Source organism: Amblyomma maculatum, chromosome 6, assembly GCF_055883805.1.
Source record: "Amblyomma maculatum isolate TAMU_Amacu chromosome 6, ASM5588380v1, whole genome shotgun sequence".
Taxonomy (NCBI): domain Eukaryota; kingdom Metazoa; phylum Arthropoda; class Arachnida; order Ixodida; family Ixodidae; genus Amblyomma; species Amblyomma maculatum.
In genome coordinates this window covers 94,631,251-94,659,114 of record NC_139349.1, presented here as the reverse complement: position 1 = coordinate 94,659,114, position 27,864 = coordinate 94,631,251, and the positions used below count along the sequence as shown (strand labels likewise).

At 44.6% G+C, this 27,864-nt stretch overlaps 1 protein-coding gene across 1 annotated transcript; it reads right to left on the bottom strand.

Annotated features, from left to right (window-relative positions):
- Positions 1-127: 127 nt before the first annotated feature.
- LOC146186301 (uncharacterized) lies at positions 128-27,864 on the bottom strand. The gene is made up of 7 exons (XM_084608023.1): positions 27,743-27,864; positions 17,170-17,231; positions 16,227-16,274; positions 10,039-10,086; positions 7,559-7,661; positions 1,276-1,385; positions 128-181 (listed from the first exon to the last, which is right to left on the bottom strand). The coding sequence occupies exons 1-7, from the start codon at positions 27,819-27,821 to the stop codon at positions 128-130; spliced, it is 504 nt and encodes a 167-aa protein (XP_084464149.1). The 5' UTR covers positions 27,822-27,864.

Here is a 27,864-nt window from a genome sequence, read left to right as displayed (position 1 = left end):
CACCATGGTCGACGGATTTTCCCGCTATGAATGTATAGTAATCTAGATTCTCCTGTAGGCACTTGTGCTCGCATTAAAATTTCTCCTTTCCCAGCGGTGCTCCCACTTGGGTGCACTTAGAGTTTGCTTATTGGCAAGAAAAACTTACGTTGTTGTCGTTAGGGTTCTCGGGTTCCTTGCACTGAAAGAAAAGAAATTGTTGATTGATCGCCGACAGCTTCATTTAACAGGTCTTGAAGACGCATATTTTACTGTCTGCACCCTGCTGTTTTTGTCTTATTATTGTACATTTAGCTACTGCTACAGGGAAAAGAGGGTGAAGAGCTCTAGTTTTAAAGCGACACTTCAAATGCAGATGTAATCTTGATACGTGGCACAGTCGGTGTACTTTACGTCGATTTTTCTTATAACAGTGAAAAAAATGTTTTCCAAAAAATGCCGAAATATTGTTTCATTTTTCATTCATTTGTTGTGCATTCTTTTGTGTCCGCTCGCGTTTTTATAAGCACAAATTGACTGGGAAACAAAAATGAATGAAATAGGCACTTCATTTAAGGCCACACATGGTGTCATCGCGGTGTAGGTCTTATTCAATTTTGGTGAGTGCTTTCAGAAAGCACTAACAGTCTATTCGATAAATAGTTTTCTTTCCGAACTCCGCATTCAAATCTCGAGTCTGTATGCTTCCCATAACTCACGGCTCCCCTCAAGAAATTTTTTAAATGTTTTTCTTTCAAACTAAAAATAAAACAAACACAAAAATTAGAAATATTCGACGGATAAATTATTTTTGCTGGAAAAAGAGTATTACCAGTTTGGGCCAATTCCCTTGACCAAACTCCTATTTTCGTCCTCATGTTGTTACGGACGAGGAAGGAAGACGAAGCGAGCAGTGGCGCGGGCAGGAGCGCTCGCGCTAAGCCCACTGACATTTTCATTAAACATCATCTCACTGTCATCGAACATCTTCTTTCTGTCCTCTGTTCTCCTGTTGTCATCGGCTTGCCGCTTCGTAACAATATAGTCATAATCTTGCAGTAATTGACTTATCTGCGCGGCGTTTCCGCTGTCTACGAGCCTTTAGGATTAACCGTCATTGGGATTTTCTCTTAGGAATTGTGTTAAAACGCTTTGATTAAATATTAAGAAAATTTATATTCTGAGCGTTAAAAAACGAAAAGACTAACCTTTGGACACACATAATGTTTTAAGGAAAATAATTTATCGTCGACATTATACTGATATTCCTCAAACACCTGCTGTGAGAACACTCACCTGCTCTGGGCACTCGCTGAGGGAGATGTCAACCGCTGACCTTTGGATTACTATTGATTCAGGATCGAACGAGCTGTTTAAAGCATTGCGCACATCTCTTTCGAGGTATTCTTGAAACAAAAAAAGAAATGAATGTTCAGTGTCTCACTGTTATTCCTGCTTTCTTCCCTTGACGCTGCAAAATTTAACCTTTTACACGCTTTCTCGGCCTGTGCTAATTGTGGTTGCTGAGTGAAAGTCCTCGTTCTTGTCTGGAATAAGTTTAAATGTTTGACGTTTTCTTATCGAATGCAATACATTATAAAAGCGGGTATTCAGTACATTGCTACAGCAGGTGGTCCCAAATCAAAATTTTCAGGGGGCCCTCCTAAAGCAATGTGCCTAATACAAATACACAGCAACACAATTAAAAATTCAAAAATATAGCCCAACAGCTTGGTTATAACTGCTAACAAAAATTTTAAGGCCACATTGTAAACCCCGAACTATGGAATCAATGCGCGAAAGCAGTGAGTACCATAACGTTACTGCAGAAAACAAAAGGGTTTGCTTACAATAACCTTGAGAAGCAGCAAATTGTCGTCCTGGGAAAATGTAGCAAGAAGACATTCTAAAGTAAGATGGGGGAATTACAGTGATTGAAATGCCTTCCATACGCGCACGGTGGATGAGCGAAACAAATTGCAACTGAAGCGGGCTGAGTAAAGGAAGGCTATTGGGATTTTAATACGAGTGGACAGTTGTGCTAGTGAATAGGGCAAGTAAGCAATCAAAGTGCACTATTTTTTTTTAATGGCGGATGCTTCAGATATTAGTAACACGCCCACTCACGAAATGATATACATTAGGTAGCTGTGAATAGAAGAAACATAATAGGGACAAAGAACATGTTGGGGAGAGTATCTTACGCAACCGTGTGCCTAAAGCGACTTTCTCCATAATTATTCATAGTATAAGGCATATCTCAGATGTTAGAGTATTATGGTGTCACAATGGACAGCACAATTAAAAATCGATCTGAGGTAGCTGACATAACAATGTGGAGTAACAGCAATCTGATTACTACGATGCGAATAAAAGACCACAAAATGTGGTTTTGAGGAATAATTCAGGCGATTATTTCGATCTCAACCATGTGTAATTTCACGGTCAATATTCAAGGTTGATATTAGGTCATATATGTTTCGGTCGCGACTGTATAGGGTGTTATTATCAAACAAAGTGCGAGTAAATTTTCAAAATTAAAGAAGAATTTTTATGGCGTACTGAGAAAAGAAGCGGCCCACGATTGAACCCTATGGCATACCCTGGTTAATAAACACTGGCTGAGTTACACTTTCCCCTAACGTGAACAATTCAACTCGCTCAGTAAGGTAACTGCGTATAAAGGTTATAGTCGGACTGCAGATTCCTGAAGATTTCGCTTTAGAGACAGAATGCGAGAGTTAATTGCAAAGAAAGCTTTCATGATATAATAAAAGCCGCGCCTCGCCCGAGTCCTCCATCAGTAGAGTTATAGCATCAGTTATTCCTGGTAGCGTATGGATCAACAGAATTGTTGGGAAGAGATCAACACTGGCGGGCTGTTAAGGAAAATAACAAGGAGATGCTAACTAGCAGAATAAGATTGAGATGGAATGCATTTGGCAAGTACTCACAGATTATGACTAGCAGCTTACCGGTATCGCTCAAGAGGAAAGTAATAACAGTTGCATCGTACCTCACTTCACTTATGGAGCTGAAACGTGGAGTAACGAAAAGAGCTCTACTTAAATGAAGGGCATCGCAGAGAACTTTGGAACGAGAAATGATAGGTGTGATGTCAGGAAATAGGAAGCGTACAGGGTGTGTCAGATCAATGACTCGAGTTAGTCAAATTTTATTAGAAATGAAGAAGAAGAAATAGGCATGGGCAGGGCATGTAGTGCGAAGAGAGGACAACCGATGGTTGAAAACGGTAACAAATTAGAAGCCAAAGGAAGGAAAGCGTAGCAGAGGCGTCAGAACTTCACGTGAGTGGATGAGGTTCTGAAGCTGACAGGGGTCAAGTGAATGCAGCGAGCACAATAATGGCTTAATTGGAATATTATGAGCGAGGCTTTCGCCCTTCTGTGGCTACAGTCCAGCTGATGATGATGACATAGGAAAGGAAAAGCGTAGTATCGATCACATTTCTAGATGGACATCTATATATTTAAATGGTGAATTGGTTCATAGGAAAGGAGTCGAACTTGCCACAGTTCTCTGCGGACACCTGAAACCCTTTCTTTCTCTTCACTTTCACTCCCACCTCCCTCCCTTCTCTTACGGCGTGAGTCAGGTGCCCGCAGAAAACACGTGACTGATACTGCGTCATTCTTTTCCTGTAAACCATCACCACACGTGAACGGCACGTAAAGAAGGGGTTTGCGGGTAAAGGCCGATCTGCTGCGGAAAAATTAGTACTCTAGTTCACTATACGACAAGCCGAGGGAAAATCATAATTTGCACCCACTCGGCCTGCCTGCAGATGAAGAGAACCACCGCCGCCGTACACAGGCTCACTTCTCGAGGCCAGGGCATCTCCCAGCAAGCAGCGTTACGGCTGTACAACTCCGCGGCTCTGGGGGCAATACTCTACGCGCTACCGCTCGTCACACTGCGCAAACCATGCTGGAAGAAGCTAGAGGTCGAGCATCGCAAGGCGCTCCGCATTTGCCTCGGCCTACCTCAGAACTCTCAATGCGCAGCTACTTTGGCCGAGGCAGGTGCGTGGCCTTTACAACTTCAGGCCACGCAGCGGGCGCTCCGACACATCGATCGCCTACAGCGCGCAAAGGACGGCGGCCCGCTATTACATCGGTTGCGACATCATCGCCACTCGCGCATGGGAGCGGCGCTGCTCGAGTACGAGCAGCTCACCAATGCAACGCCCCCCTACGACCTCTTCTCGCCCTGGTCCGCTGCTACGGAGGTTCAGCGAGAGATTGTCGGAATCGCGGGGAAACGCACCACACCGCCCTGTGCAGTGCAGCAGCTGACCAGAGCCGTCATCTACGAGGAACTCCAACACCACCTCCTCGTTTACACCGACGGCTCCGTGGCCAGAGACAGTTGCTCGCTAGCAGCGGCGGCTACCATCCCCGCCCTGCAACTGCACAGACAGCTGCACCTGTCATACCTGGGTTCTTCCACCACGGCGGAGCTGCTGGGCCTACGCCTAGGCCTGGATCTACTGCTTGAACTGACTCCGCCGTCACCCAGGTGTGCCGTGCTATGGTGACTCCCGCGCTGCACTCAGCCGCCTTCGAACCACCGGCCGGGGAACTCCGCTGCTGTGTCAGATTCGCGCGCGTCTCAAGCGCTTGGCGGAGCGTGGCTGCGCTATACGGGCACAGTGGATCCCCGGGCACTGCGGCATAGAGGGCAACGAACGTACCGACGAGCTCGCGACCGCAGCACGTGAACTCCCTCCTAGCGATGAGCAACTCGCTTTGGAGGATGTGCGTGCGGTAATTGACGATCACCTCCGCACGCAGCCCCCCGACCCACGCATCGCAAGAGGTGAGCGCATTCACAGTGTCAGCGGCCGCTCGCTGACTCGGCTGCAACGCGCAATGATCCTCCGTGCACGCATTGGATGTGTGTGGCCTGGGGTACGACGGATGCGCCACGGACTTGCCACTAGTGACGTGTGTGACGGCTGTGGCGCGGTAGAAACTCTCGAACATCTTCTACTGCGCTGCACCGCGCTAGCCGAACCACGACGTGAGTTTCTGGCGGCTTACAGAGCGCAGGGGGTAATCCCGGACAGCGTAGCTGTGCTCCTGTGGCCGCCGGGCTGTGCGCGCGTCCGCGAGCGAGCTCACGTGAGCTTGTGTGATTACATCGAACAGGCGGGCTTGATGACCCGCCTATTTCACCTCGCCAGATAGTGCGCGCTGGGACTGAACGCTCCACGTGTGCTATTCCCACAATAACGGCCGATCGCCCACGACAGCCGTCAGTGTTTTGTACAGTTGGCCAGTGCGTGCGTTGTGAACAGTTGCCTGGACGCAGAGCTATTGCGGAGGCCCGCCCGATGTGCGAGTGCTCAGTGACAAGACATTTGCGGGTGGGCCTCAAGTAAACTACTGTATACTGTACCATAGTGTATATATTTCTTTTATTTTTACCTACCCTTTTCCTTCTCCCTATCACTCACCTCTTTGATTTCCTCTACCTTCTCCTCGCTATCCCTTTATTTCCGCCGCCCCAGTTCAGGTGCTTCAGATATAAGATAGCAGATACCGGGGCTGGCAAACATCTTTTCTTTCCTTTTGTACATACAATAAATAACCACTACAACAACAACACTCCCACTTTTCCTTTCCCTTATGGAGCGGGTCAGGTGTCCACGGAGACGTTTAACCGATGCTGCGCCTTTCCTTTTCTGTAAACCAATTTACCAATTTACCAGTCCGAGTAGGTATAATAAAATTATTCTCTGAATACACACCACGTTTAATCGACGTTTAATCGATAAAACGAAAAATATCAACTGTTCTCTCAATCCACACCATTTCTGTATATAAAACAAAACATATCACCAAAGTAGAACGCCGTAATAAGTCTATCATTAGATGGATAGTGAGGGCGAATACTTTTGGCGTTTGCACTGTGCCACTTGCTCATCTATGCTCAGCTAACTTTGATGCGCCAGGTTTCGTGCAGTCGCGTATCCCCAGCCGACGCCGTGCTTGACCTTGAACAGCAATCGCTTCAGCCGGACTCCGCCAGATGGCGGCACAGGTCGGCGCGCCGCGCGCTGCAACGGCGCCGCTATAGAGCACTATAGCGCCGCTGCTTCGGCCTCACAACGCCATGCTCATGGCCATGCTTCACCTTGAGTCGCAGCTGCGTCGACACATGAACAGCGCCGTAAAGGGGGGAGTGCTCACACACGTTCACACAATTTTCAAGCGTTCGCGCTCCGTGCTGACGCACAGCTCACTCGCGTCCTCACGTACTTCGCACTCCTGGCATTCCCCGGATCGCACTCTCTCACCACATGCGATGCGAGCAAGGTCCGATGTTGCATGCGCGTCGAAATCCCGGCACGTGCGTCATAGCGGTGGCTGGGACGCACCACTCAGGGTCCAAGGGGTGGACGGCCGCCGCCCAGGGTAAGGAATTGCACATTATTAAAAGACGATCGCTAACAGGAGTGAAAGTAAAAGGAGAGAAATGGGAGTTCGCGTCGGGGTAAATCAGTTACTGTGCAGTCTTGCAAAGAGAAGCATCGGCGATGCGCCGAAGCCAGAAAACGGCAACGGTCTCAAGAGACTGCTGAAGAACGTGAACAACGGTTAGCTTACCCAGAGTGGGACGATGAGACTGTGCAAAATGCTAAAATGTGTAATACATGCCGACCAAGTCTGAAGGAACAAAAGGTTCCGTTATACAGTTCGTCTGAAGAATCGCCGGAAGAACAGCCGTAACCATTGTGTGTCATGTGTTACTCCCAAATTATCGAACCACACAAGCTACCATGCGGCCATTGCTAACGCAATTTACCAGTCTTAACCGGAGCTAAGCCACTGCCATTTTTTTTTTACTGTTCGTTCTAGTCCATTAGGATTACCTTTTGCAAATACATTACTCAATGCCTGACAAAAACTTTGTCTTCATGTCTCTGTAGGCCTTCCAATAAAGCGAGAAGTTTGCCTGTTTCCGTGCTATTGCTGTGCTCTAGGCGCCACTAACAAGTTGCGCGTTGTGACTTTTCATTTCACTGGCCTCCCAATATTTTTGCAACTGCGCTCTAAAGAGAACTACGCAAAGCGTCTATTTGTATATTGTTACGAAGTGCTTCCGAAGAAAGCAAAACACTCGCGTGAAAAAGATAAGTGATAGTGCGGGAACCGAACCCTTTCGCTTGCTAGCCGGGCAATCTAACTCTGCGCCGCTGAGGAGCTTTCGTTTAGCGTGATATTTTTCGAGATGTTAGGCACGTGCCTCATATCTTAGAATGGGCAGCAAATAGAAATTGTTGATAGCAAAGAGCTTACATTGTTAATTAGAACTACAGGGTGGCACTACTACCTACTTCTGCTACTTTTCGCTACTATGTAACTGTATTACTTACCACTACTACATAGCACTAATCACTTGCTCTACTTACTATGACCATCGCTTAATAACATCACTTATATGCTCACGTCAATGCTGTGGCATCACATCTTATCGGTACTGAAGAGACCCCTATAAAACATATCGACTAGAGGTTAACACGAAACAAACACGCAGGGTACAATTTACTCACTGTATCCTTCCGGGCCAAACACGAAAAACGTCCACAAAGAGTTTTTAAGTGCGAGCGCAGCTACCGAACCTTTGTTACTGGCTGCCAAATTATAGAACATACACTGAAAAAAAAAAAAAAAGAACAGATCGTTGCGAAATCATCCTCGATGGCCCAAATCAGGAAAACATACATGTGGTCAAACGCAAAGACAAGTGTTACGAGAGAAAGTCTGTGTTGCTAACACCATATATGCAGCTGACGTCTTCGGACGCCTATGACGTAATCCCCAACGTTATGAAAAATCAGGCACCCTACACGACCAAATGGGATTAGACATGGTCACGTGTCCAGGTAGTGACTTGGTTATACACCAGCTCAACATAGCATACTACACTAGAAGAAGCTTGTCGGTATGCAGATTAAGTATTAGATTGACCTTTGCTAAGCTTCAAGGTCACCCCAAGTTTGAGCCTAAAAAAGTTGATCCCTGCTCTAATATGCGCCACCATCTAGCTGCGAGATTGTTTGGGTCTTGAGGTATTCGCAGTGTCTGAACACTCATTTTTAGGTAGCCCTTCGTTTTATGATTTTGTTGTCATTGGTTAGATTTGTATCTAGTGATATGACTTATTTTGACATCCCAGTTCATTTGCTTCAATCCAGACTCGATTTCTCTCCTCATTGCCTTTGCAAGTCGATCAGCTATTCCTTTTTATTTCACAATGTTCTTTGGCGACATGTTTTATGTAGTGCTCTCACAATCAGGATGGTAATCAGGCTTCAAATGCGTCACCAAAGGCGGAGAAAGGGAAAGGCAACTATATCACAGCTTTCTCTTACGTGTAAGTGTGGCTCGAATATATATTTATTTTAATTTGTATATTTGTCTTCAATCACTGAGCTAAGCGTCCCGTGCTTCCACTTCCGTATTCGCGACTTTCAGAATCTCGTTTCAACAACGATTTTGTTCTTCAAAAGAGTTAGACAAGATTTAATTTCGCTTTGACCAAAAGATGCTCGACGCCTGATCAAATAATAATGAAAACCAGTTCCTCTTTCGGGTCTGATTTCACAGGCACGTTATTTTTCACTTAAAAGAAGGAACTCACGTTACGCAAATTTGTATAGCTGTAACTAATTTCTGGTCAGATTAAATGAATTCGAAAGCAGTTTTAGTATTCTCAAAAAATGATTTTTTAATCTTGCATGATAACCATTAAACGTCACCAAGGAACATTGCATGTTGGGCATTCATCATTGGTCAGTGCAGTTTCAAAAAAGCGATTTTATGTTTTTACTTCCAGCTCTATATTCTGAAACGCGAGTGATGTCAAAAGCGTCTAAGTTTGTTCAAATTGGAAAGGTTGAGTAAATATCGAGAGCGCCCTTTTCATGGTACCATATGTTTATGGAATACACATTCTAACTAACTGATATAAAGGCAATAATGTTGCGTTTTGAAAAGCTCCGATTGCGGTCGCAGTATCACGCTCAACTGCTTATATAGATGTCTCGAGCAGCAGGTGAATGGGGAAGTCCATGCTTACGGCCGAGCACATAACCAGAGCTGGCAGTCTTAAAGACTGCTAATTCTCTGGCTTACACGTGTACAATCACAATGATCACGTGAACATACCTCCGGAGAGCGCTTGCAGAGAGGACGCACCTATATCTGCTACGTGTACAGTGTGGTGCGCGTTCGAATAGATCATGCTAGCGCAGCTAGGATATTGAATTTCCGACCACATCGACATGGCCAGGCACTTCAATTTCAGGAAGTCCATGTCAGACACAGGCAGATAAACTCCAATGCCACCTGTGGCAGACGCACAAGGACGACACGCGTGGTAAACATCTGTGATTCTAAAGACCAACAGCATTCTGAGAGTTAGACGCCGCTTTGTCTTAGATGATATGATGCTGCTGATAATTCACGTATCTTTTTTTATTTTCCTGTTTTATACAGTTTGGATTTAGAATTCATTTCTAATATCTAGGTGAATGAAAACTAGAAACATAAAATCTTTCATGAGATTCATTTTTTGAGAACAAAATTAGCCAGATTACAGGGTTAAACAATGCTGATGCTTATTCCGCAGGTAGCAATTGCATCATTTATTAAGAGCCAAGCATACTGCATTTAAGCGTTCTCGTGTAAGTTCTTATTCCAGATAAATTTTATTCAGACACTGCAATGAATACAAGCATCTAGTCGAAAAAATTCAATTATTTTTTTTTTTAAATAATGAATGCCTATATTTAAATTTGCTTCCTAACTCGTAAGATGCGTAAAGAAAGTCGCCTTACAGTGTCATAATCTGAATCCTAATTTCAGTTCTGATATAGGCACCGGTGCGTATTTATTTTCTATTGTTCACTTTAAGAGCAAGAGTGGCTATTTGACAGAACAGGTTCTAACTGGCAACTGTTATTCAAGATTGACGCAGCAATAGAGTAAGGCACAAGCGAAACGTTTTATAAAAAAAATTAAGACGTACGTTGAAGATATCAATCAAGATCATCGCATATTTCAGTGAATCTTCTTTCTGAAAGAAATGAAAATTTTCAGTTAAAGCAAAGATCCTTATTCAGGCACGAAGCCGATTCACTAGATGCTTTTACGTGTTCTCGTTAACGTTTTTTTTTTTTTTTTGACAACTTTTATAAACCATCTGTGCAGAGACAGATATTTACCGAGCCCCAAAACATAGCAGAGGAAAAGGTATCATGACCTTGGCGAGCTTATTCCATCAATTTAAATTATATTGTTTAAGTGGCAAAGAAGAGCAACAGTGGAACTGTTTCTCGCAAGCTCAACTATAAAGGCTCATGAACAACCAAGATGATTTCACTGGCTAAGGAACAAAAAATTACAAATTTTATAATAACTATTTCTAATTGCCAATGTTTAGCATTAGTTACTCACTTTGGGCTTAACTGCTTTTCATCAATTTACATCTGGTTCAGAAGTATTACTACATAGTTTTCTATGGGCATTTTACTGAATTAAAATTTTCCTTAACTTTGTTAAGCAAACTGCCTAACACCTTTGTTGTAATCTTTGTTGAGTTATTACAAGTGATTTCCCATTAATTGGGGGGGGGGGGGGGCTAACTAGATTACAAATTTCATTTATGAGGCTTCATTCTGTGGAGGCCTCTCGCTTCCATCCGCAACCAGTATAGGGGGGACTCCGTCTCCCCTTTTGCACATGCCAAGTTTGGCAGGTGGCTACAGCGTGGACCAAGAATGGTGAAGAGCAGCTGAGTCTTCGCTGCACCAACCGTGGAATGCAGCAGGTGGCGCTCACAACCTGGCATGAATCGACGCTAGCTTGCGGTGCCGACGGGGCAAGCAAGGCTAACGTGTCTAACAGCCGTGCTTTGCAACACGACGGTATCAGCCATCACCTCATAGATGAACTTCCGGAGCCTATACTCGTTTAGGCTCCTACGTCAGCGCGATATGTAAGCTGACGTATGGCATGACACAAAAAGAATGTTTACGAGAAAGCACGTGACTCAGTCGAAACCTCGCAATCGTGCTGGCATTGCCAAATCAGGGTGTAGATGAGCCGTGTGTGCAAGTACTGGAAGGTATTTATAGCGACTGCACAGTAACGAACTTTCAGAATAAAGGAGGTAAAAAAACTGCTATGACGGAAGGAGTTAGTACAATTTTCCCCAGTACTATTCAAAGCTTGCTTACAGGAAGTATTCTGAGACTTGGAATGGGGTTAGTTAGGAATAAGTGTTCATGGAGCATGCCTCAGTAATCTGTGATTCGCTGGTGACACTGCCTTGCGACGTAACTGAAGTGATGAATTGCATATAATGATGGATGATCTCGACAGGAAAAGTAGAAAGGTGAGCCTAAACATTAATATGCATAAGGCCTAGCTAATATTCAACAGTTTCGGGAATTAAGAGCCTCTTAAAATAGCTAGCGAAGCGCTAGAAGTGCTAGACGATTTTTTTTTTTTTCAGTTAGGACAGGTACTAACCGCAGATCCGGACCATGAAAGGGAAATAACACGGAGAATAATATTTAAAAGGGGGACCATTTTGCAAGTACTCATAGATTTTGACTGGCCGCTTACCGGTATCACTCAAGGAGGAAATATGTAACAGTTGCATATCACCTGTGCTCACCTATGGGGTTGAAACGTGGAGGCTAACAAAAAGGGTTCAACTTAAGTTGAGAACCATGCAGAGAGCTATGGAACGAAAAATGGTATGTGTTACATTAGGAGATAAGAAGCGTGCAGAGTGGGTCAGAGAAATAACTCAAGTTAATGGCATTCTAGCAGAAATTAAAGATAAGAAGAAATGGGTATGGGCAGGGCATGTTGTGCGAAGAGAGGATAATCAATCGTCGCTGAATTCCAAGAGAAGCAAAGCGTAACAGGGGGCGGCAAAACGTTAGGTGGGTAGATGAGGTGCCGTTAAGAAGTTCGCAGAGATCACGTGGATGCGGCTAGCATATGACCAGTTTAATTGGAGTAATATTAGATAGGCCTTCGCACTTCGGTGGGTATAGTCCGGATGGTGCTGATGATGATGATGATGATGGTGGTGGTGGTGGTGGTGGTGGTGGTGGTGGTGGTGGTGGTGGTGGTGGCGATAACGGGACACCGGATTCATTCGAGCACGAAAATCCTTGCGGGACTTGCGGGACCTATCTACGCTTCTTTCAATAAGCAAAGTGTTGTCGAAATTTGCACTTTCGCGAATTATCACAAGATTAAGAGCATCGCTGTTCTCACTGTTTCACTTTGCGGTTTTGGTACTCACTGATTACATTTTCTTTCGAGTCGAAAGCGAAAGCTACGTGGCGGCTCCCATCGCTTCTTCATTAGTCTGCAGCTTGCAACTTCTAGTGAGCGAGAGGCTTTACGCTACGCGGTCATCGTCGAATAAAAGCCTCGCATGCAACCGCGCTGTCGCGTACTTCCTTGCATGATCCAGGCTCTAAATGAAGTAGATGTAAGCCGAGTAACAAATAACCGGTATACATCGCTGCACTGAAATCAAGAGGACTCCAAGAAACTAAGAACGAAATGTTTATCTTGTGTCCGCGCTCCCCACTGGTTGTGTTTCCAAGCTATGTGCATTAAGTGCGAGATTAAATCGAGCATAGATGAAAGCAGAAGCTACCAATTGACCGCTGTGCCGATGTCACGACTCGAACACCTCCAGCTGAATGCGACGCCTCTATAGAGAGAGGCCAAGTATATGCGATGATCCGCTGAGATATTCATATCTGGAAGTAGGTGGACTCTGTAACTTATACATATACCTTTCTTAATAAGATCCCGAACTACCTGGAGTTCAGTGGGTAGGAACAAGCTATGCAGAATGTTTATTTTTAGCAATCCTTTCCCATTACATACAAGGCCCACTCCGGATTAGTGAAAGAGACGGCCAAAGCCATACAATAAACATCTGCAAAATATTTCGGAAGCAGCTGATACGGCCGCTCCAGGAAAAATGCGCTGCATCAGTCTGACAGTGGAATGAATTGTACCGACGTGAGCAGGCTTGTCTACAGCGTTCGAATTCGGGTCTACGGACTAGAATATGAGAAAGCTTAAAGCAGTTAATGGTCTCATAAGTTATATTTACACTGTATCTTTGCTGCGTAGTTATACACTGACGATAAAAGCCCGAGCATAGCCCCAATTAAATGCGAAAATTTTACAGCTATTCAAGCCTACTCATCTCCCCATCTGGACATAAATTACTTTCGATGGCTGTTCTTCACATATAAAAGAAGCCTCCCACTTTTTGTGCAGCAGCTACAAACCAATAAAGCGGCGTGAACAGCAATAACGTAACCAACAAACTAAAACATAATAAAGATTACAGGCATGCGAAAGTTTTGCAGAGTCGGGTGGTATTTTCGCCGTTACTTTCGTGTTCTGCGTTTTTGCTTCTTGCTGAGCGTTTTTGCGACTTGAGATTGTGACATGAATGAAAGAAATTGTCTTTTCGCAAGAGCGCAAATAATAATATTGGCAAATACAAATTACCTTTACTCTGCTGGACTCTAAATTCAGTAAACGCGTTTTAAATCGTGTATTTTACGGACAATTAGAAAAAGCTGGCCACTACGTACTAGGCTCAAGAGAAAATCTAACTGCACGAGAAAGATTTTTTGTCTAGAAGTGCATTCGCAAAGAGCGCGGAATAATGTCTCATCAGTAAATAAAATAGCTCATGCTTCTTCAGCCTAAATTCACAGCTCGTGTTGTAGGCAAATACTGAGTCAGTTGATGCCTACCGCCTCTAATAAACGTTACAGCGGTTCATATTTTAAGCATTTCTAGTCTGATGGGCGCCGGAAATGCCGGCAGGAAACGTTGCCAGGAAATGTTCGCACGAATTGACAGTTCCGAGTCTTGAAACTAGTCCACCTCGGGATTGCGAGAACCGATTGTAATTCTCCTTGGTTAGCTTGATGAGATTCATAGCGATGACAACGCGATGCAATCAGTGACAATTATTATGATGACGGTAGCGACAGAGGTGATGATATTAGTGATGAGAATGACGATGCGGTTAGTCAAAACCATCCAGTAAAGTGGCATTCGCGATTTTCTCTCCTAAACACACTTACATGCAGTGCTTTAATTTTTTTTTTTTTCGTTTATGAGAACCACATTTCTGCTGCATTACATATCTGCGAAATTCAAAGAAAATTTAAAAACCGCTGCGCATTAGCACGCTAAAAGTGATAAGCAGGACCGCTACTGTGGGACACGGTAAACATAGGGCTGAAATCCTTCGAAATCTTCTAAGCAAAGCAGTGCCAGGTATCAGCCACTACAGATATTCAGAAGTGAAAATGCTTGACCACACCTGAAACTCTTGGTTGTGGGAACAAAGTTTCGAAAATGTGACGCTCTGACGTGGAAGGTTTGCTGCGATCCATTTAGTGGCTTCTGTCCACGGCTCCCAATGCCTGTCCTCGTTCGTGTAGTATATGTACTGTGTTAATAGTTTAAACGAAAATCCCTTTATATGTGACTTTGACACCTCACACGTATACTTTTGAGCATACATTTGTACGTATGTTGCCGCGTTACGTGAAAAGCTACCCAACAAGAATAGAAATTACAGGACTCTGCTTCTTAAGAGAGGAAATTGCGGAAGCCACTCTAAAGGACGGTTTCACGAACTGCGTCATTTTCACCCCTACTCTCATCATCACTATCGCTACAATCATCAGTATCAACCATATGCAAAGTCATTGTCAGCGCTAGTACTATCACTGTCACTGAGTACATCGTCGTTGTCATCGCTACTTTTAATCTCACGCTAGTGAAAGAGAATTATGATCGGTTTCTCATGAGCCAGGCATCGCCTATCACAGGGATGCCAGACCTGCTCGAATTTATTTTTGAGACTATGCATTGGTTTGTCATGATAGCAAAAGTGGCTTCAGAACCTCCCGACCGGCCCTCTAGGGTACAGCCCTTGTTTTCTTTGAGGGAGTTTCAATGTCACAAAGCCAGGCTAAACGTGGCTGATCATGATGTCTCTTATATATACGTAGCCATGTGCGCTTAATGCTGCGATTATGGTTTGTTTTTGTGAAACAGTAGGTGATAAAGCCAGATAATAAAGAAAATAAAAAATAGTTTGCGCTCTCGACTGATGATCGGAAAGATAGTGGTTCGAAAACCGGTGGAGACATTTTGTTTTCTCAACTTTCAGTTCTTGGGAACATGTCCGCAGCCCATGAGCGGACACAGGCTTCTACCTTAAAAGCCCTGTTTTAGCAAAGCCATGCGAACGTGCCTGCGTAGAGTATGGGTAGCATATCTGACTGGACTCCAGAGACCCAGGTTCCATCCCAATCTGAGAGGCCCTGAGTCGGCAGCGTCTGTGAACTTGGCCGAGTCATGCGATCTTGGGACATCACGCGACCCGCATACAAATGCGAGTTCGGCTTTGTAACCTGCACTCAGAGCTCTTCAATACTACCAGTTACGAAACTTCCCGTAGGGCCCATGTATAAAAATTCGGCGATTTTGATTGGTCAAAATTAGGCTGTGTACGAATATTGGGACCACCTGTGGCCTTTAAAGAAATTGGGCAAAGTTACAAACTTTCAGATTGTTGATAATTCACAACCGCCTGGAAAATAAAATTGGATGAAAACTTGCATAGAGAAATTTTCTTATTTGAAACCTTCTAGAAAACTCTGCCGTCGAGGTAATTGAGATGGAAGAGAAGAAAGAAAAAGTAATTACCATAAGGTAATGAAGGCAACAGCGGAAGGCTTCTATTGACCGCTTCTAGATGGCGCAACACGTCATCGGCACCAGAAAAGTTCATACAAAAACTAGTTATCTTTTGAAGCAGTTTCCCAACTGGTATTATCCAAAAAGTCCCTTGCTACCTCAGACATCTTATAGTAGCGCGAAAAAACGCACACAAGAGAGGGTACAGGACGAGCGCTACCGACCACCTTGCTACCGAGCGCCCTTGCTACCGACCACCTGCAGCAGTAATGTTCGCGATTTGTCGCTCACAACGAAAATGCCGAAGCCGGATTTCTTGACGTAACGGGATTGCTAATTAAAGCGGTCCCGTTAATATGCGACCTTTATGCCGAGAAACGAGCCACTTTTTCTTCGTTTCTTTCTTACCCAAGCTATCTCATATACTTTTGTTCTTACCGGGGATGTGCCGCATTGCATCTGGCTAATAGAATCGATGTGGAACACCTGGAAACAGCAAGAATAAAACAAACATCAACAGCGACGCTTTCTTGTCTTTACCTTTACTTAAGCTGACATTGCGGAAGAAAAGCTCTGAAGGCCGTTGATACTCTGTCATGAAAACTGATTGTTACGAAATCAAGTAAACAAAGGAAAAATTGAGGAGAGATGAAGCGCTACGTTTAAATGGCATTTTCTTTGATGAGGTGCTCATTTACATACCGCCCGCCTCTAACATAACAAGCACAAAGAGGAAAAATTGCAAAATTTGAGTAAAAAATTATGAAACGATATGTACTGAAACTAGGTATTCTCACCTCCGCACTAACATTTTTGTCTGGGCTTCACTACGTACAAGTTATCTGAAGATAAACGTCGTGTGTATCTTCTTCCCCTTGAAACTAATACATGCGAATGCCTAAAAAATATATCATGTTTGGGGCTTTGACCTACCGCGCTTCATCCCGCCTATGTCGTTTGGGTGCACCGATTGCGAAGGCTGAACGGTGCATGTGCGGTTTAGAACGCACCGTCATAGTTTGCCCTCATTGGATACAATGACTAACTGCTGTTTGTAACACTAGATTTATATCATGGGGTCAACGCATAAAAGCTAACTTATTCTAAAACTCCCAATGATGACATCTGCAGTATGTTTTCACTCTAGTTAGGCATTAAAATCATTTCTGAGTTCTTTAAAATTTTTCTTTGATTCGCTACCACTAGCGACTAAGATATAATGTCTTCTTTAGATTCATATTCTTTTTTAAAAAAGCCTCATAACTCCCTTTTTTTTTTTTCTCACCAACGACACTTCACCTTCAGCCTAAATATTTCGACACCAGCACAATTCACCTTCGCAATAACAAAAACGTTTCGAGACAATGAGGAGATAACTTACCATTCCACTTTTCAGAACACATTTGTTTCCAATGGTGGGAAGGCGAAATGTACAACAATCAGCTGGAATCATGCACAAAGCAAATATATTTAGTAAAACTGCAAAAAAAATATAAATAGAATGACTCTGTATCGTTTGACGCACAAGTGCGAAACCAACGCTTATATACAGCTCAGAGTGTTTCGGCAATATTGACCTGGCACTCATCAAGAAAGAGATTAAAGGGCGACATAAAAAAAATTATCAGCCTTAGTACACCCATTGCAATGCGAATGTCTCTGCTATATTCCTCCAATTAACCAGGATCAGGTACCAGCTACGGACTTAAAAAGCTTATACCGTCGCGGGATCGCAAAGCCGGATTCAATATACACAAATTGGCACAACGGCTACTATCCCTGCGGCACTTGCACTATCTTTAGCGTCAGCAGAATGCTGATTACGCTACTAATAGGCGACGGATCGATAATACACTACTGTCAGCCAAAGTGGTTAGTTCAAATGCAACACAACAACAGCTGACAAAATTTGCAATGCTTTACTTCCCACTGTAAGCTTCTGTGCCCTTCCGAGAGTATTGAACGTTGCTTTAGAACTCTTGGTTGTAATTCCCGAGTTCACTGATATATTTTGTGTGTCTCTGTTCTCTCTTAAGCTTCATAATTCGTCTCCTGACTTGCACAACGATAAAACAAGGCTACCTCATCAGAAAATGAAAATGTAAAATGATGATGGTGAAAAACGTTTATTGAAAGCAAAGAGGGAGGCGGAATTGTGGGAAGGATGGTCGGATCCTTAGCGCGGAATTCTGTTGGCGCTCCCGCCCTCACTCTTTCGAGAATGCTCTCGGTCCTCGAGGCCCGAGCTGGACAGGGCTACACCCAATCCTCCCCACGTTGGCTCTATTATAGTGAATGAGGTAATATTGGCCTGGCAGGCCCATACCGTATGGCATAAATCTACTTTCTGCCTGCAAAATTTACAATCCATTTAGAATGATTCTGACTCATTGAAGCTTTCCTGGATTGTTAAATGGCATCGTTTTATTCGACGTAAATTACACTGTTCGGATTTGTGCAATCATTTAGATGTAGGCGGAACTTTTGTTTCGATAAGCGCAAGTGCTGTAATATGTCGGAAGAGGTTAATAATGACGGTGGAAGTCCGAGATAATCTCAACACTGATCTAAGTCTTCTGATTGCAATTATCAACATACCTTCAGTGAAGGCGCGTCGAAAAGCACTTAACCTTTGCACTTCGCTGTCTGACACCTTTCCTGATTGGTGCTGATCGTGCTTACAATTTCTGAGTGTAATATCCTAAGGGCTGTGCATTTGCTGTTGATATTTCACGGTACCTTACGCTATGCAAATATGCTACATCCTTCCTTGTGCAGCAGTGTATACATGACGACTAAGCATTCCATTAATGGAAATGGCTTCCTCGTGTGAATATATCATCACCATTCCCTTCATCATCAGCCAGACTATACCACTGCAGTGAGAAGACCTGTCCGTTATCATTTAATTTAACAGGTCCTGTGCTACCTATATCCACTTGACCACTGCGAATTCAACCTCATTCACCCACCTAATTATCTGTCCCCCAGTGCTAGCTTTCCTTCCCTTAGAAAATTGGTGTATTCATCCCTGTGTCTGATTTTCAAGTCTACATTTCTTTTTTGAAGGTAAGAGAGGGTGGTATTTCTCATTGCACACTTTCAATAGCTGTCACCGAGCCATTCTTAAGCGGCGACAGTCCGCAGTTCACGCAAGAGAGCGCACGTTGTCCTTTTTTCCTTCGGCGAGGAAAGAGCGAATGGTGTCCGACGGTAGCATGTTTTGGTTCATATTTGTTTAAAGGAAAACTTGCGATTTCAGCCCCACACGGTCCAGTAAGCTGATTTTCTCATTCATATCTTATCCCCGACAATCTCACTACTACCCGCGTGCCTCTATAAGTAGCTAGTTATATTTGGGTGCGACGTTGGTATAACGAAGCTTGCAGGACTCGGGGTCACCGAAGAAATCGTGGCGGTGCACTGCGTCTTATACAAAGAAGCACAGTGCAGCAAGGAATTTCATACGAAATCTGTCATGGACATTGTGTCATGCGCAGTGAACTTCACTCGTTCAAGAACGCTCAACCACCGTCAGTTCACTTCTGTGTTGCAAGAGGTAAAAGGCAACACTCATATGGAGATTCTATGCCGCACAAACGCGTGCTCGTTCAGCCAAATACATGTGCTCAATAGAGTTTTTTTTTTTTTTTTTTTACCCCAGAAAGGAAACCGACTGCTTCTTGAAAGTGCAATGTAATCCAATCGATGAGTAGATAGAGTTCAGGCTTCGTTTCCGTGCATTTCTGACAAACTAATGCTATCCCCGGAACATCTTTAACGCATAGCTTTTGGGAAAACGAGAAAAATATAATGGCAGAGAGTGAAGGTGCTCGTCTATTTTCGACGAAGTTAGAACTTAGGCGGTGCCATTGAAGAGCGGCAACTCTGAACTACTTTCCACCCCTGTAATCTCTAGGACACGTTACCCAAGAATATTCGATGCTTAACAAGATTTTCTCCGAAATCTCAATAAAAAATAAACTTAGTTTGAATACATCCGCGAACTTTCAATAAAAGTTCAAAATTCTCCCTTAATTCTAAGTTGTAAGGATTTGTGATTCTGAGCCAAAGTTCTGCGAGCTATATATTCTATTTCCTGAAACTGAAAAACCGTGTTCTGCGTTTAAGAATGGTAACCGGGCTCCTTAGAGAAAGCATGCGAATCATCATCGCACAAGATCTAAAGCTTGGCCCGCATGAAGCATTTTTTGCACGCGAAATCACGCTGCGCGCCAAACGCCCCAGCCGGCGTCGACGAATTCACTTCCGCATGGTCAGGAGCCGAGCCAGAAGAGCGCCGTTTAATCGGATCGCCCTAAAGTGTCTCGATGCGAACGCACCCCTCCGGGCACACGCATCTATGGGTCTCCCTGTCGCCGCGAAATTTGAGCTGTGATTTCTCTCTCTCTCTATTCTGCGTCATTTGTGCCAAAGAAACGTACACAGTCATCACTTCCAACAGCTATGGATGTAAATACTGAAGCCATAGCACACGGAAGGCGTCTGGGTTCTGGCAAGGCAAGCAGCTCATTAACGACTTTTGAGCTCAACACGAACGATCGCACGTGGTCCCTGTCGGCGGCCCACCTTGGCCTTCACCGACCTCGCTCTCCTGCAACAATTTTGAGCGACTGCGACTTGAAAATGCTATAAAACTGACCCCTCGACAATCCGCTAAGAGTGAGATTCAATGTTCTCCGGACGGGTCCCTTCCCCAGAAACTCCTCGCTGCCATTACAATTTCTGATTTTCTTGAGCATCCATCTTCGCTAGGCATTTATAGAGGTAGCACACGCTTCTCAGCCTACTACCCAACAATGAACACTCATGCTTTCTTCCCACTGCTGTATTTTGTAGCGCGTTAATTAAGGCGAAAGCCTTTATTGCCTAATCGTTGTCAACAAAAGAGTCACGCTTTTGCGGCGGCTCTGATTGGTCGAGATAGGATTACGTCATGGAGGTCTCGACCAATCACAGAGCATCACCACAGTATGCGCCCATGCGTGCTTTATATAGCCATATGCCAATGACCAATCACTAATCAGTGAATAATTAATTAATAAACAATTATCAATAATGGCAAAAATATTAATTAATCATGAATTATAAATGAGTATTAATTACTAATTGCATAGTTGCATAGTTGATTGATTAATTAATTACTGATCAATGCCGCACACCATGGTCGTATGTCATTCAATGATCAATTACTAACTAATGACTAATTCATTAAATAAGTACTGACTAATAAATAATTATTGACTAATGCCTAACTAACCAATAATTACTAATTAATGCCGCGCACCCGGTAAAATCAACCACACAACCGTAAACGGAGAACAACTGCGAAGATACAAGAAGCGCGATCTCGTTGCTAATGAGCTAATGTCATCTCCCCGAAATGCTTGCACCTAAGGACAGGCGCAAATTTAGCGCAAAACTCAGGCTTTCGCCTTTCATCACTTCAGTTGCCAACCTGTCCTTGAATTTTTTTTTTCTTTTTTCCAATCTACTGCCTTTTCGTTAAGCAGCTGAATCCCGTCAACGCTGCCGAAGTCCGGTTCGCAGGCATCTGACGCCGAAAAAAAAATCACTGCACAGCATCTATGTGCGTCTACGTTGCCATAAAAAGGAACTGCCGGTTCCGATAACTTCCTAATTTCTTATGGTTCGGAGACGACGGTACTCAGAGGATGCTTGAAAAAGCATCCCTGGAGCTATACCAAAAAAATGGAGCCTGAGGTCTGCTGACAAGGCAAAACGCTCCTTAGCGAGATTTAGAATAGGGGGACCAACAGGTTATGGGGATGGGGTAGTTGCGGGGCACCATGCGCCTACCCGCGCGAAATGGTGCGATGACAGGGCGAGAGTTGGCAATCACACAACAATCGCACTCGCGCTCCGCTGTTACACTAATCACTAAAATATAGGATAGTTTTTCCTAATGAAGCAAACTGGCTGCGACTGCGGTTTGAAAGCCTCATAAAATTGACTCCCTTGACAATGCGCTGAGCGCGCGACTCTGTACTGTACTTCGGAGTCAGTGACTTCCATAGATGTGCTCCGCGCTGCCATTACCACCCCTACTTTTTGAGTCTAGTATAGCTAGTTCAGTATAGCCTTGAGCAGCTACCTTCAAGAGGCATTTAACGAGATAACGGGGTAGATGCGCCACCGTCGATGACGCACGCCGGGAAAGCTGCTTATTCAGTGCTGGAGTCGAGGTCAGCAGCTGCGCCACCACGTATGACTGTTTCCTCGAGTCGCGTGCGCGACTCCTTCGAACGGCAAGGCTCCACCCAGAATCCCGTGACGACACCTCCGACTCTCACTGGCCCTCTGCCGCACCTCTCCCCCGTGGCTTTGGCAAAAACGTCCTTTCGGACGGCGGAAAAACTTATCCGCTGCCATTGACGCCGACTAATCGCCTAGAAAAACGCTCCATGCGGGCCACGCTTAATGCCGGATATTATTACGAAAGCAATACTATGACAGCGAAAACTAGACCTCGGGCGACCGCAGCTACGCCGTGAAGAGGTGTGAAGAGGCGAAGCTACGGTCTGCCGTCGTGGATGGATTCCACAACACGATAGTCAGTGCGTCCATTCCAAATTTGCAGGATTCCCTGCAAGCTGAAGAAGCAGCAATTGCCCTAGCAATCACACACTCCTCTGCTGAGTATATCTTCTCAGACTCCAAAACAGCAATTAGTAATTATGCCCATCGCAAAATCCACTCCCCGGCCGCAAACATTCTAGCATCATCCCCTCCACCGGATCACCTCATCACCCTCCTCTGGGTCCCTGCGCACAGCGAGCACCCAGGCAACACGGCCGCTCACTCCCAAGCCCGAGCATTCGTCAACCGGGCTGAGAGCGACCTGGTGCCTTCGTCTGGCAGTGCCAGAGATCGGCTTCTTAACTACCACGACCTCACCGTATTTTATAGAAATTCCCGCCTGCTGTACCCTCCTCCGCATAAATCTCTTCCCAAAAGCGACCAGGCTTTCTGGCGCAGACTTCAGACGGCCACAGTCATGACCCCTTTCCTTCTCTCGGTTATAAACCGTGGCGAAACCTCTCCTCACTGCCACTTGTGTCCTAGCACCAGAGCCGACTTTACTCACGTCTTCCTGAACTGCCCGAACAAACCCAAGCCCCCGTGGCAAGGGCCAAGACACCAGGAGCGATGGGAGGCTGCTCTGCGCAGCTCGCTGCCCGAGGTACAGCTTCTGACAGTGAGCTGGGCCCGAGGGGTCGCCGAAGCACAAAAGTGCCCGGCCATCTCGGCCTGAGGGCCCATCGTCGTCCTGCTCCCTCGCTTCCCTTTACCCCCCCTCACCTGGTTCTTTTTTGAATCATTAAAGTTGCTACCTACCTACCTACGGTCTGCTCGTAAAAAAATCAGCCTGCCATGACATATGAATTCACGCTACCCCTATGCCATGGACAGGAGCTGCCAACGCGGGTCCTTTCATATGGAAGGGTAATATCAAAATCAGCATGCCAGAACCGTTTGCATTCTCGTTACCCGTACGATACGCAGGCTCATCCATACGGCTTGGTTGAAGCGTAACTTCATATGTGGGCTGGTAGCTTACGCTCTCGCGTCATAGGGTGAGCTTAAGTGTCCCTAATAATGTAGCACCTTACACTGATAGGGCGCGATAGGGGAATAATGTAGCAGGCAAAAAAAGCCTCCGCCGTTGCTTTCTTTTCTTTCTTTTTCTATTTCTTTTAACACCTATTTTCTTTTAACGGACTGCGAAGTGCACACTCTGCGCAATGTCAGTGACCTCCTCCCCTCCCTATTTTTGTTATTTTCTAGGTCCTGGCACGCAGGAGAAGAGATGTTCTTAGCGTGGTGTTTATATTAGTACGGGTTCGAGACCCTTGACAAAATGATACGAATAATTGTCTTTAGACGGAATAAAAAATACAGTGCAATGGCATCAACAGTTTTTTTGTTCTAGTGCGCACTGCCAAGATATAGTGTAATTGCGTGCCCCCCTTACAGCTTTCTCGGTGATTATCTTACGATCAGTTGTATGAATCGATGTGTTTAGATGAGAATTGCACATTGCTAATGCGCTTGAATAGGATGAATTATAGGCAGTAGGACGAAGAGGTGCTCGTGCGTGTAGTCGGGTTCCGGTCGCTGAGGTGGGAGGATGTTTAACTGGGTCTCTTGTGCCGTCCTTGCGCGCTTTGCTAAAATCTCTGACCTATGGCGAAGCCGCCAAATGACACTACGTGATTCGTGCACTAGACTGTGTTGCGTGAAATTACGACTGAAAACGGTAAAAGATACATAGTCACATAAGTGGCTGGTCTGATAAATCCGGGCGTCGGCACTATATATAGGTTGCAGTTTTAATGTGTCTCCTTCAGGAATTGTTTAAGCGATGGCGTTGTCTTGAAGGAACCGTAATTGCTCTTTCGCTCTCTTATATCTCATATATTAGATGTACTATCGGTCTTATTCATGACTACGATAGGAGTGTACATGCAGGTGAAGTGCAAAAACTACAAATAGGAGAACGTAATGAATTCAAGTTGAAAACCACACTTTGTTCCGAGCTAATTGATACTTTCAATAATTGAACAGTTCTCCATCAGTTCCCTTATTTGCTGAGCAGTACGTTCTTAAGTGCTGCACTAAAATTGTTACCTATAAACAAAAGAGTATTTTATGGCTGTGACTAGATGTCATTGTATGCGAGAGGTGTGCATAATTGGACCTAACGGGGCTCAATCGAAGAAACATTGAGATTCATTAATTGAGAGTCCTTTATTTTGAAGGGAAGGCATGAGTCCTCTGCGGCGGAAATGCGGAAAGAGCTTTAGTCACATCTCTAGGTCCGAATGTGTGTACCATTTTTCTATGGCTGCACCCTATCAGGTGGGCCTCAGTCAGCCTCCCTACTCAACCTTGATCAGGCAGTTTTGGCTTCTATATGTCGCTAACTAGAGCACGGAGCAGCGCGGCTCTGGAATCTGTCGGCTGGACACCATTCGCCCGGTTTCAAATGCAGTACACTGGCAGAGTCAAATGGTAAGGTCGGCGCCGCAGTGCAGACCGCATTGCGAGCACGTTACCGCGACAGTACGGGCTGTCGCTATTTCTCAAGAGTATATGGGTATACGCCGAGTCAGCATAACCCTTGTTGATAAAGACCACGTGGGACGGTTCAAGGCTGGTCTTGCACAAAACGAGGACCGGTGAAGTGATTTTTTTCATGCGGGAACGACTTGATTTATGAAGAAACGCACGAGCTCAGTGCATGGTGGATACTGAAGAGTAAAGCTGAGATGTGGGCGAGTTGTTATGCATTGATACTGGGCAACAGCGCAACAAAGGTGGCATAAGGACAAGGACGAGAGAGTTATTGTCTCGTTCTTGTCCCGTCTTTGTCGCCCTGTTCCCCAGTCTTTGTTGCCCTGTTCCCTAGTGTAGCTGCTGAGGAGGTTGTGTAGCATACAAGTTCTCTCCTGAAGGGTTGGTAAATTAAAAATGATCGTCCTATCTGGGGTAGCAGGAGCAGCAGTTCCCATCATATTATCACCGGGCATGGTGTACAAATTATTTCAATATCATTCCTTACCTGCGCATGCATGTGGAAGATGGTTGAATGCCCGTGTCTGCGGCCTCCTTTGAGGCAGCGAAATATTTCTTAGTAAGCCGCGCATCAATCAGTGAAGACTCATATTGGTTTCATTACAGTTCGCGGGAGGGCGCAAATGGTTCTAAGATTGTGAGAAGCTCAGAGCGCAGAGGGATACATAAACGAAGAAGGCACATTTTGGCGCTAGCCCAACACTGCGGCACGCTATCTGTGATGCCTGTTTTAACATCATATTCATTCGTAAAATGACCAACAAGGCAGGCGCCTTCTAGCTTGAAATTTCCAGTAATGTGACGGTGCTCCCGTGCTTATTCCTTCTCGGCTCGCGAAAGATATACTCCGATCGCTTCTCGGCGATATATCACTTATATCTCGCGACAATTTTTCCCTCCCCACAGGTTTTTGCAATTCAGCAGCTTCAGGATGTGGACTCAGATACTCTCAGCATCTACACTGATACTGCTCTCATTGGCGATGAAATTCATTCGTGCGCACGCGCTAACATTTTGTATTCCATATTTTAAACCCAGTGGTTGCATTGTCTGTGTACACGCTGAATACACAGACCCATAATTAAAACAATGTAGAATTTCAGGCGCCTGGCAGGGACATTGGAGTCCACAATATCAAACAAAGCACTGCAACTCAAAATAAAAACTAAAGGCCGACATATGCTTCCAACTCAAATTATGTGGCTACAATACTGTCGCCTACAAATAGCAAAGTAAAACTGGCATCTACCGTATGGGTGCGCTCAACGAAAAGACCTCCGGTTGGTCTATAAGGGCTGCATGCATAAAACAAGCTTCCTTAGCAAGTGTTTTTGCCAGTGAAGACTTCATTATTTCAGCGCTGGTGTAATGTGCGCTTTTCAATATTTCTTGTAATAGAGCTACCAGCCGCAGCACCATATACTTGGTTACACACTGAAGAGTACATGCCACACTAAAATCTCAAAATCAAATAGCATTAATACCTGAATGGGAAGAAATGGACCCCCCCCCCCCCCTCCTCTATTTTTTCGTTTGTTTATAGAGTTACATGCCTTCTCAAGAGGTCCTCAATTTGGGGAAGAATTTTATCACAGAACACTATGAACGTTCCTGGTTATGGACTTGGAAATCGTAATGTCAGTCATCGATGTTACTTAGCAATGCAAAATGAGCTTTGAACGAGTCTTACGTACCATATATGTGCTTTATTCCGTCTTTATATCCGATTTCAAAACTCAGTTTCGGACGTATAGTATGTGTGCCTCTTTTACATTGGTGAATAGTAGTGAAAGCAGTCCAGTGCTCAGGAGGATAAAAAAAGCTTTCAGAATGTCTGTATTGGGAGGGCTGTACTGAAATCAGAAATTCAACCGCAACAGTAGCAACAAATGTGCTACAAGTAGCAACAACAAACTTAATCACCGCTGCTCTCTGAGGTAGGAATAACAGCCACAATAATCTGGAACTGTGTAGAAGCAGTTGCGCATGGGTATAACCATTTAAGGTAAATCGGGTCCTATCTCGTATAACAAGCCAGTGATATGTGCCTGTGCCAATGCCTTTGAAGCAAAAAAGACAAATAGTACAAAGCTCTGAGAAATATTTTCCTGGGGTGCATATCTTTAGAAAAATGGTGTTCCTGCAGTTTTCATTTCTTGGCTCAAGATAGCTTCAGTTGAATATGCGCCATAAAATCAGGCACAACGCAGTACTGTCCTTGCAGGTATTGTGCCGAGCATGTTCTCTACAATTTACAAGTTTTATTCCACAGAATTTCTTCGACCTCAATATTTTCAGTTTTCTGTTAACCTTTTCTAAACTTTCACTGCAGTCTTTGTTCCTTCAGTTGTGCGAAAATATAAAAATGATTACAAAAGAAATTCATCTAAGGCAACTAAAAATGCTTGAGCCTAAATTTTTGTCTCCCCTTCCCGTTTCCGCATTGACAGCAAGGCACTCAGTTGTTGAAGGTGTCCTGCGCATTCGTTAAAGGGAAATGCCCTTGAGACTCTCAGCTGCTACAGTACAAAATTCGTAGGGCGAAAAATTCGCCCGATTGCTCAGTCTTTATTGTTCTTTGATGCACCGCAATGCTGTCGCTAGGCACGCAGTTGTGGACTTCGTTACTTTTATAACATACTTTTCGGAGTGCACCGACTGTTGTTGTATCTTCTTGCCATATTTAAGAAAGTTCAATGAGAAGTTGTAAATCAATTGTGCGTATGAAAGCAGCAAACAAGGCATATGAAATTGAAAGAATGTGCACTTCTTTCTAATAGATGGGTTTCCGAATAATGGTCCGCAGTCGCAGGACGGTGACGATGATTTCTCACCTGCATCCGTCGGAATAAGCGGCGCCCAGGACGTAAAGATGGCAAGGCCAAGAAGTGCTGCCAGATTCCATCCTAACATGATTCTACAGTATTTCTTAGCCAGAGAGTGCTTTCTAAATGGA

Excerpts from the sequence above, each read along its gene's own strand:
- LOC146186301 (XM_084608023.1), bottom strand. The coding sequence starts at position 27,821 with ATGTTAGGATGGAATCTGGCAGCACTTCTTGGCCTTGCCATCTTTACG. Across the intron at positions 10,087-16,226 it reads TGCAATGCGGCACATCCCCG|AAAGAAGATTCACTGAAATA; the intron begins GTAAGAACAAAA and ends CATTTCTTTCAG. Across the intron at positions 7,662-10,038 it reads TCTTGATTGATATCTTCAAC|TGTATGTTCTATAATTTGGC; the intron begins GTACGTCTTAAT and ends TTTTTTTTTCAG.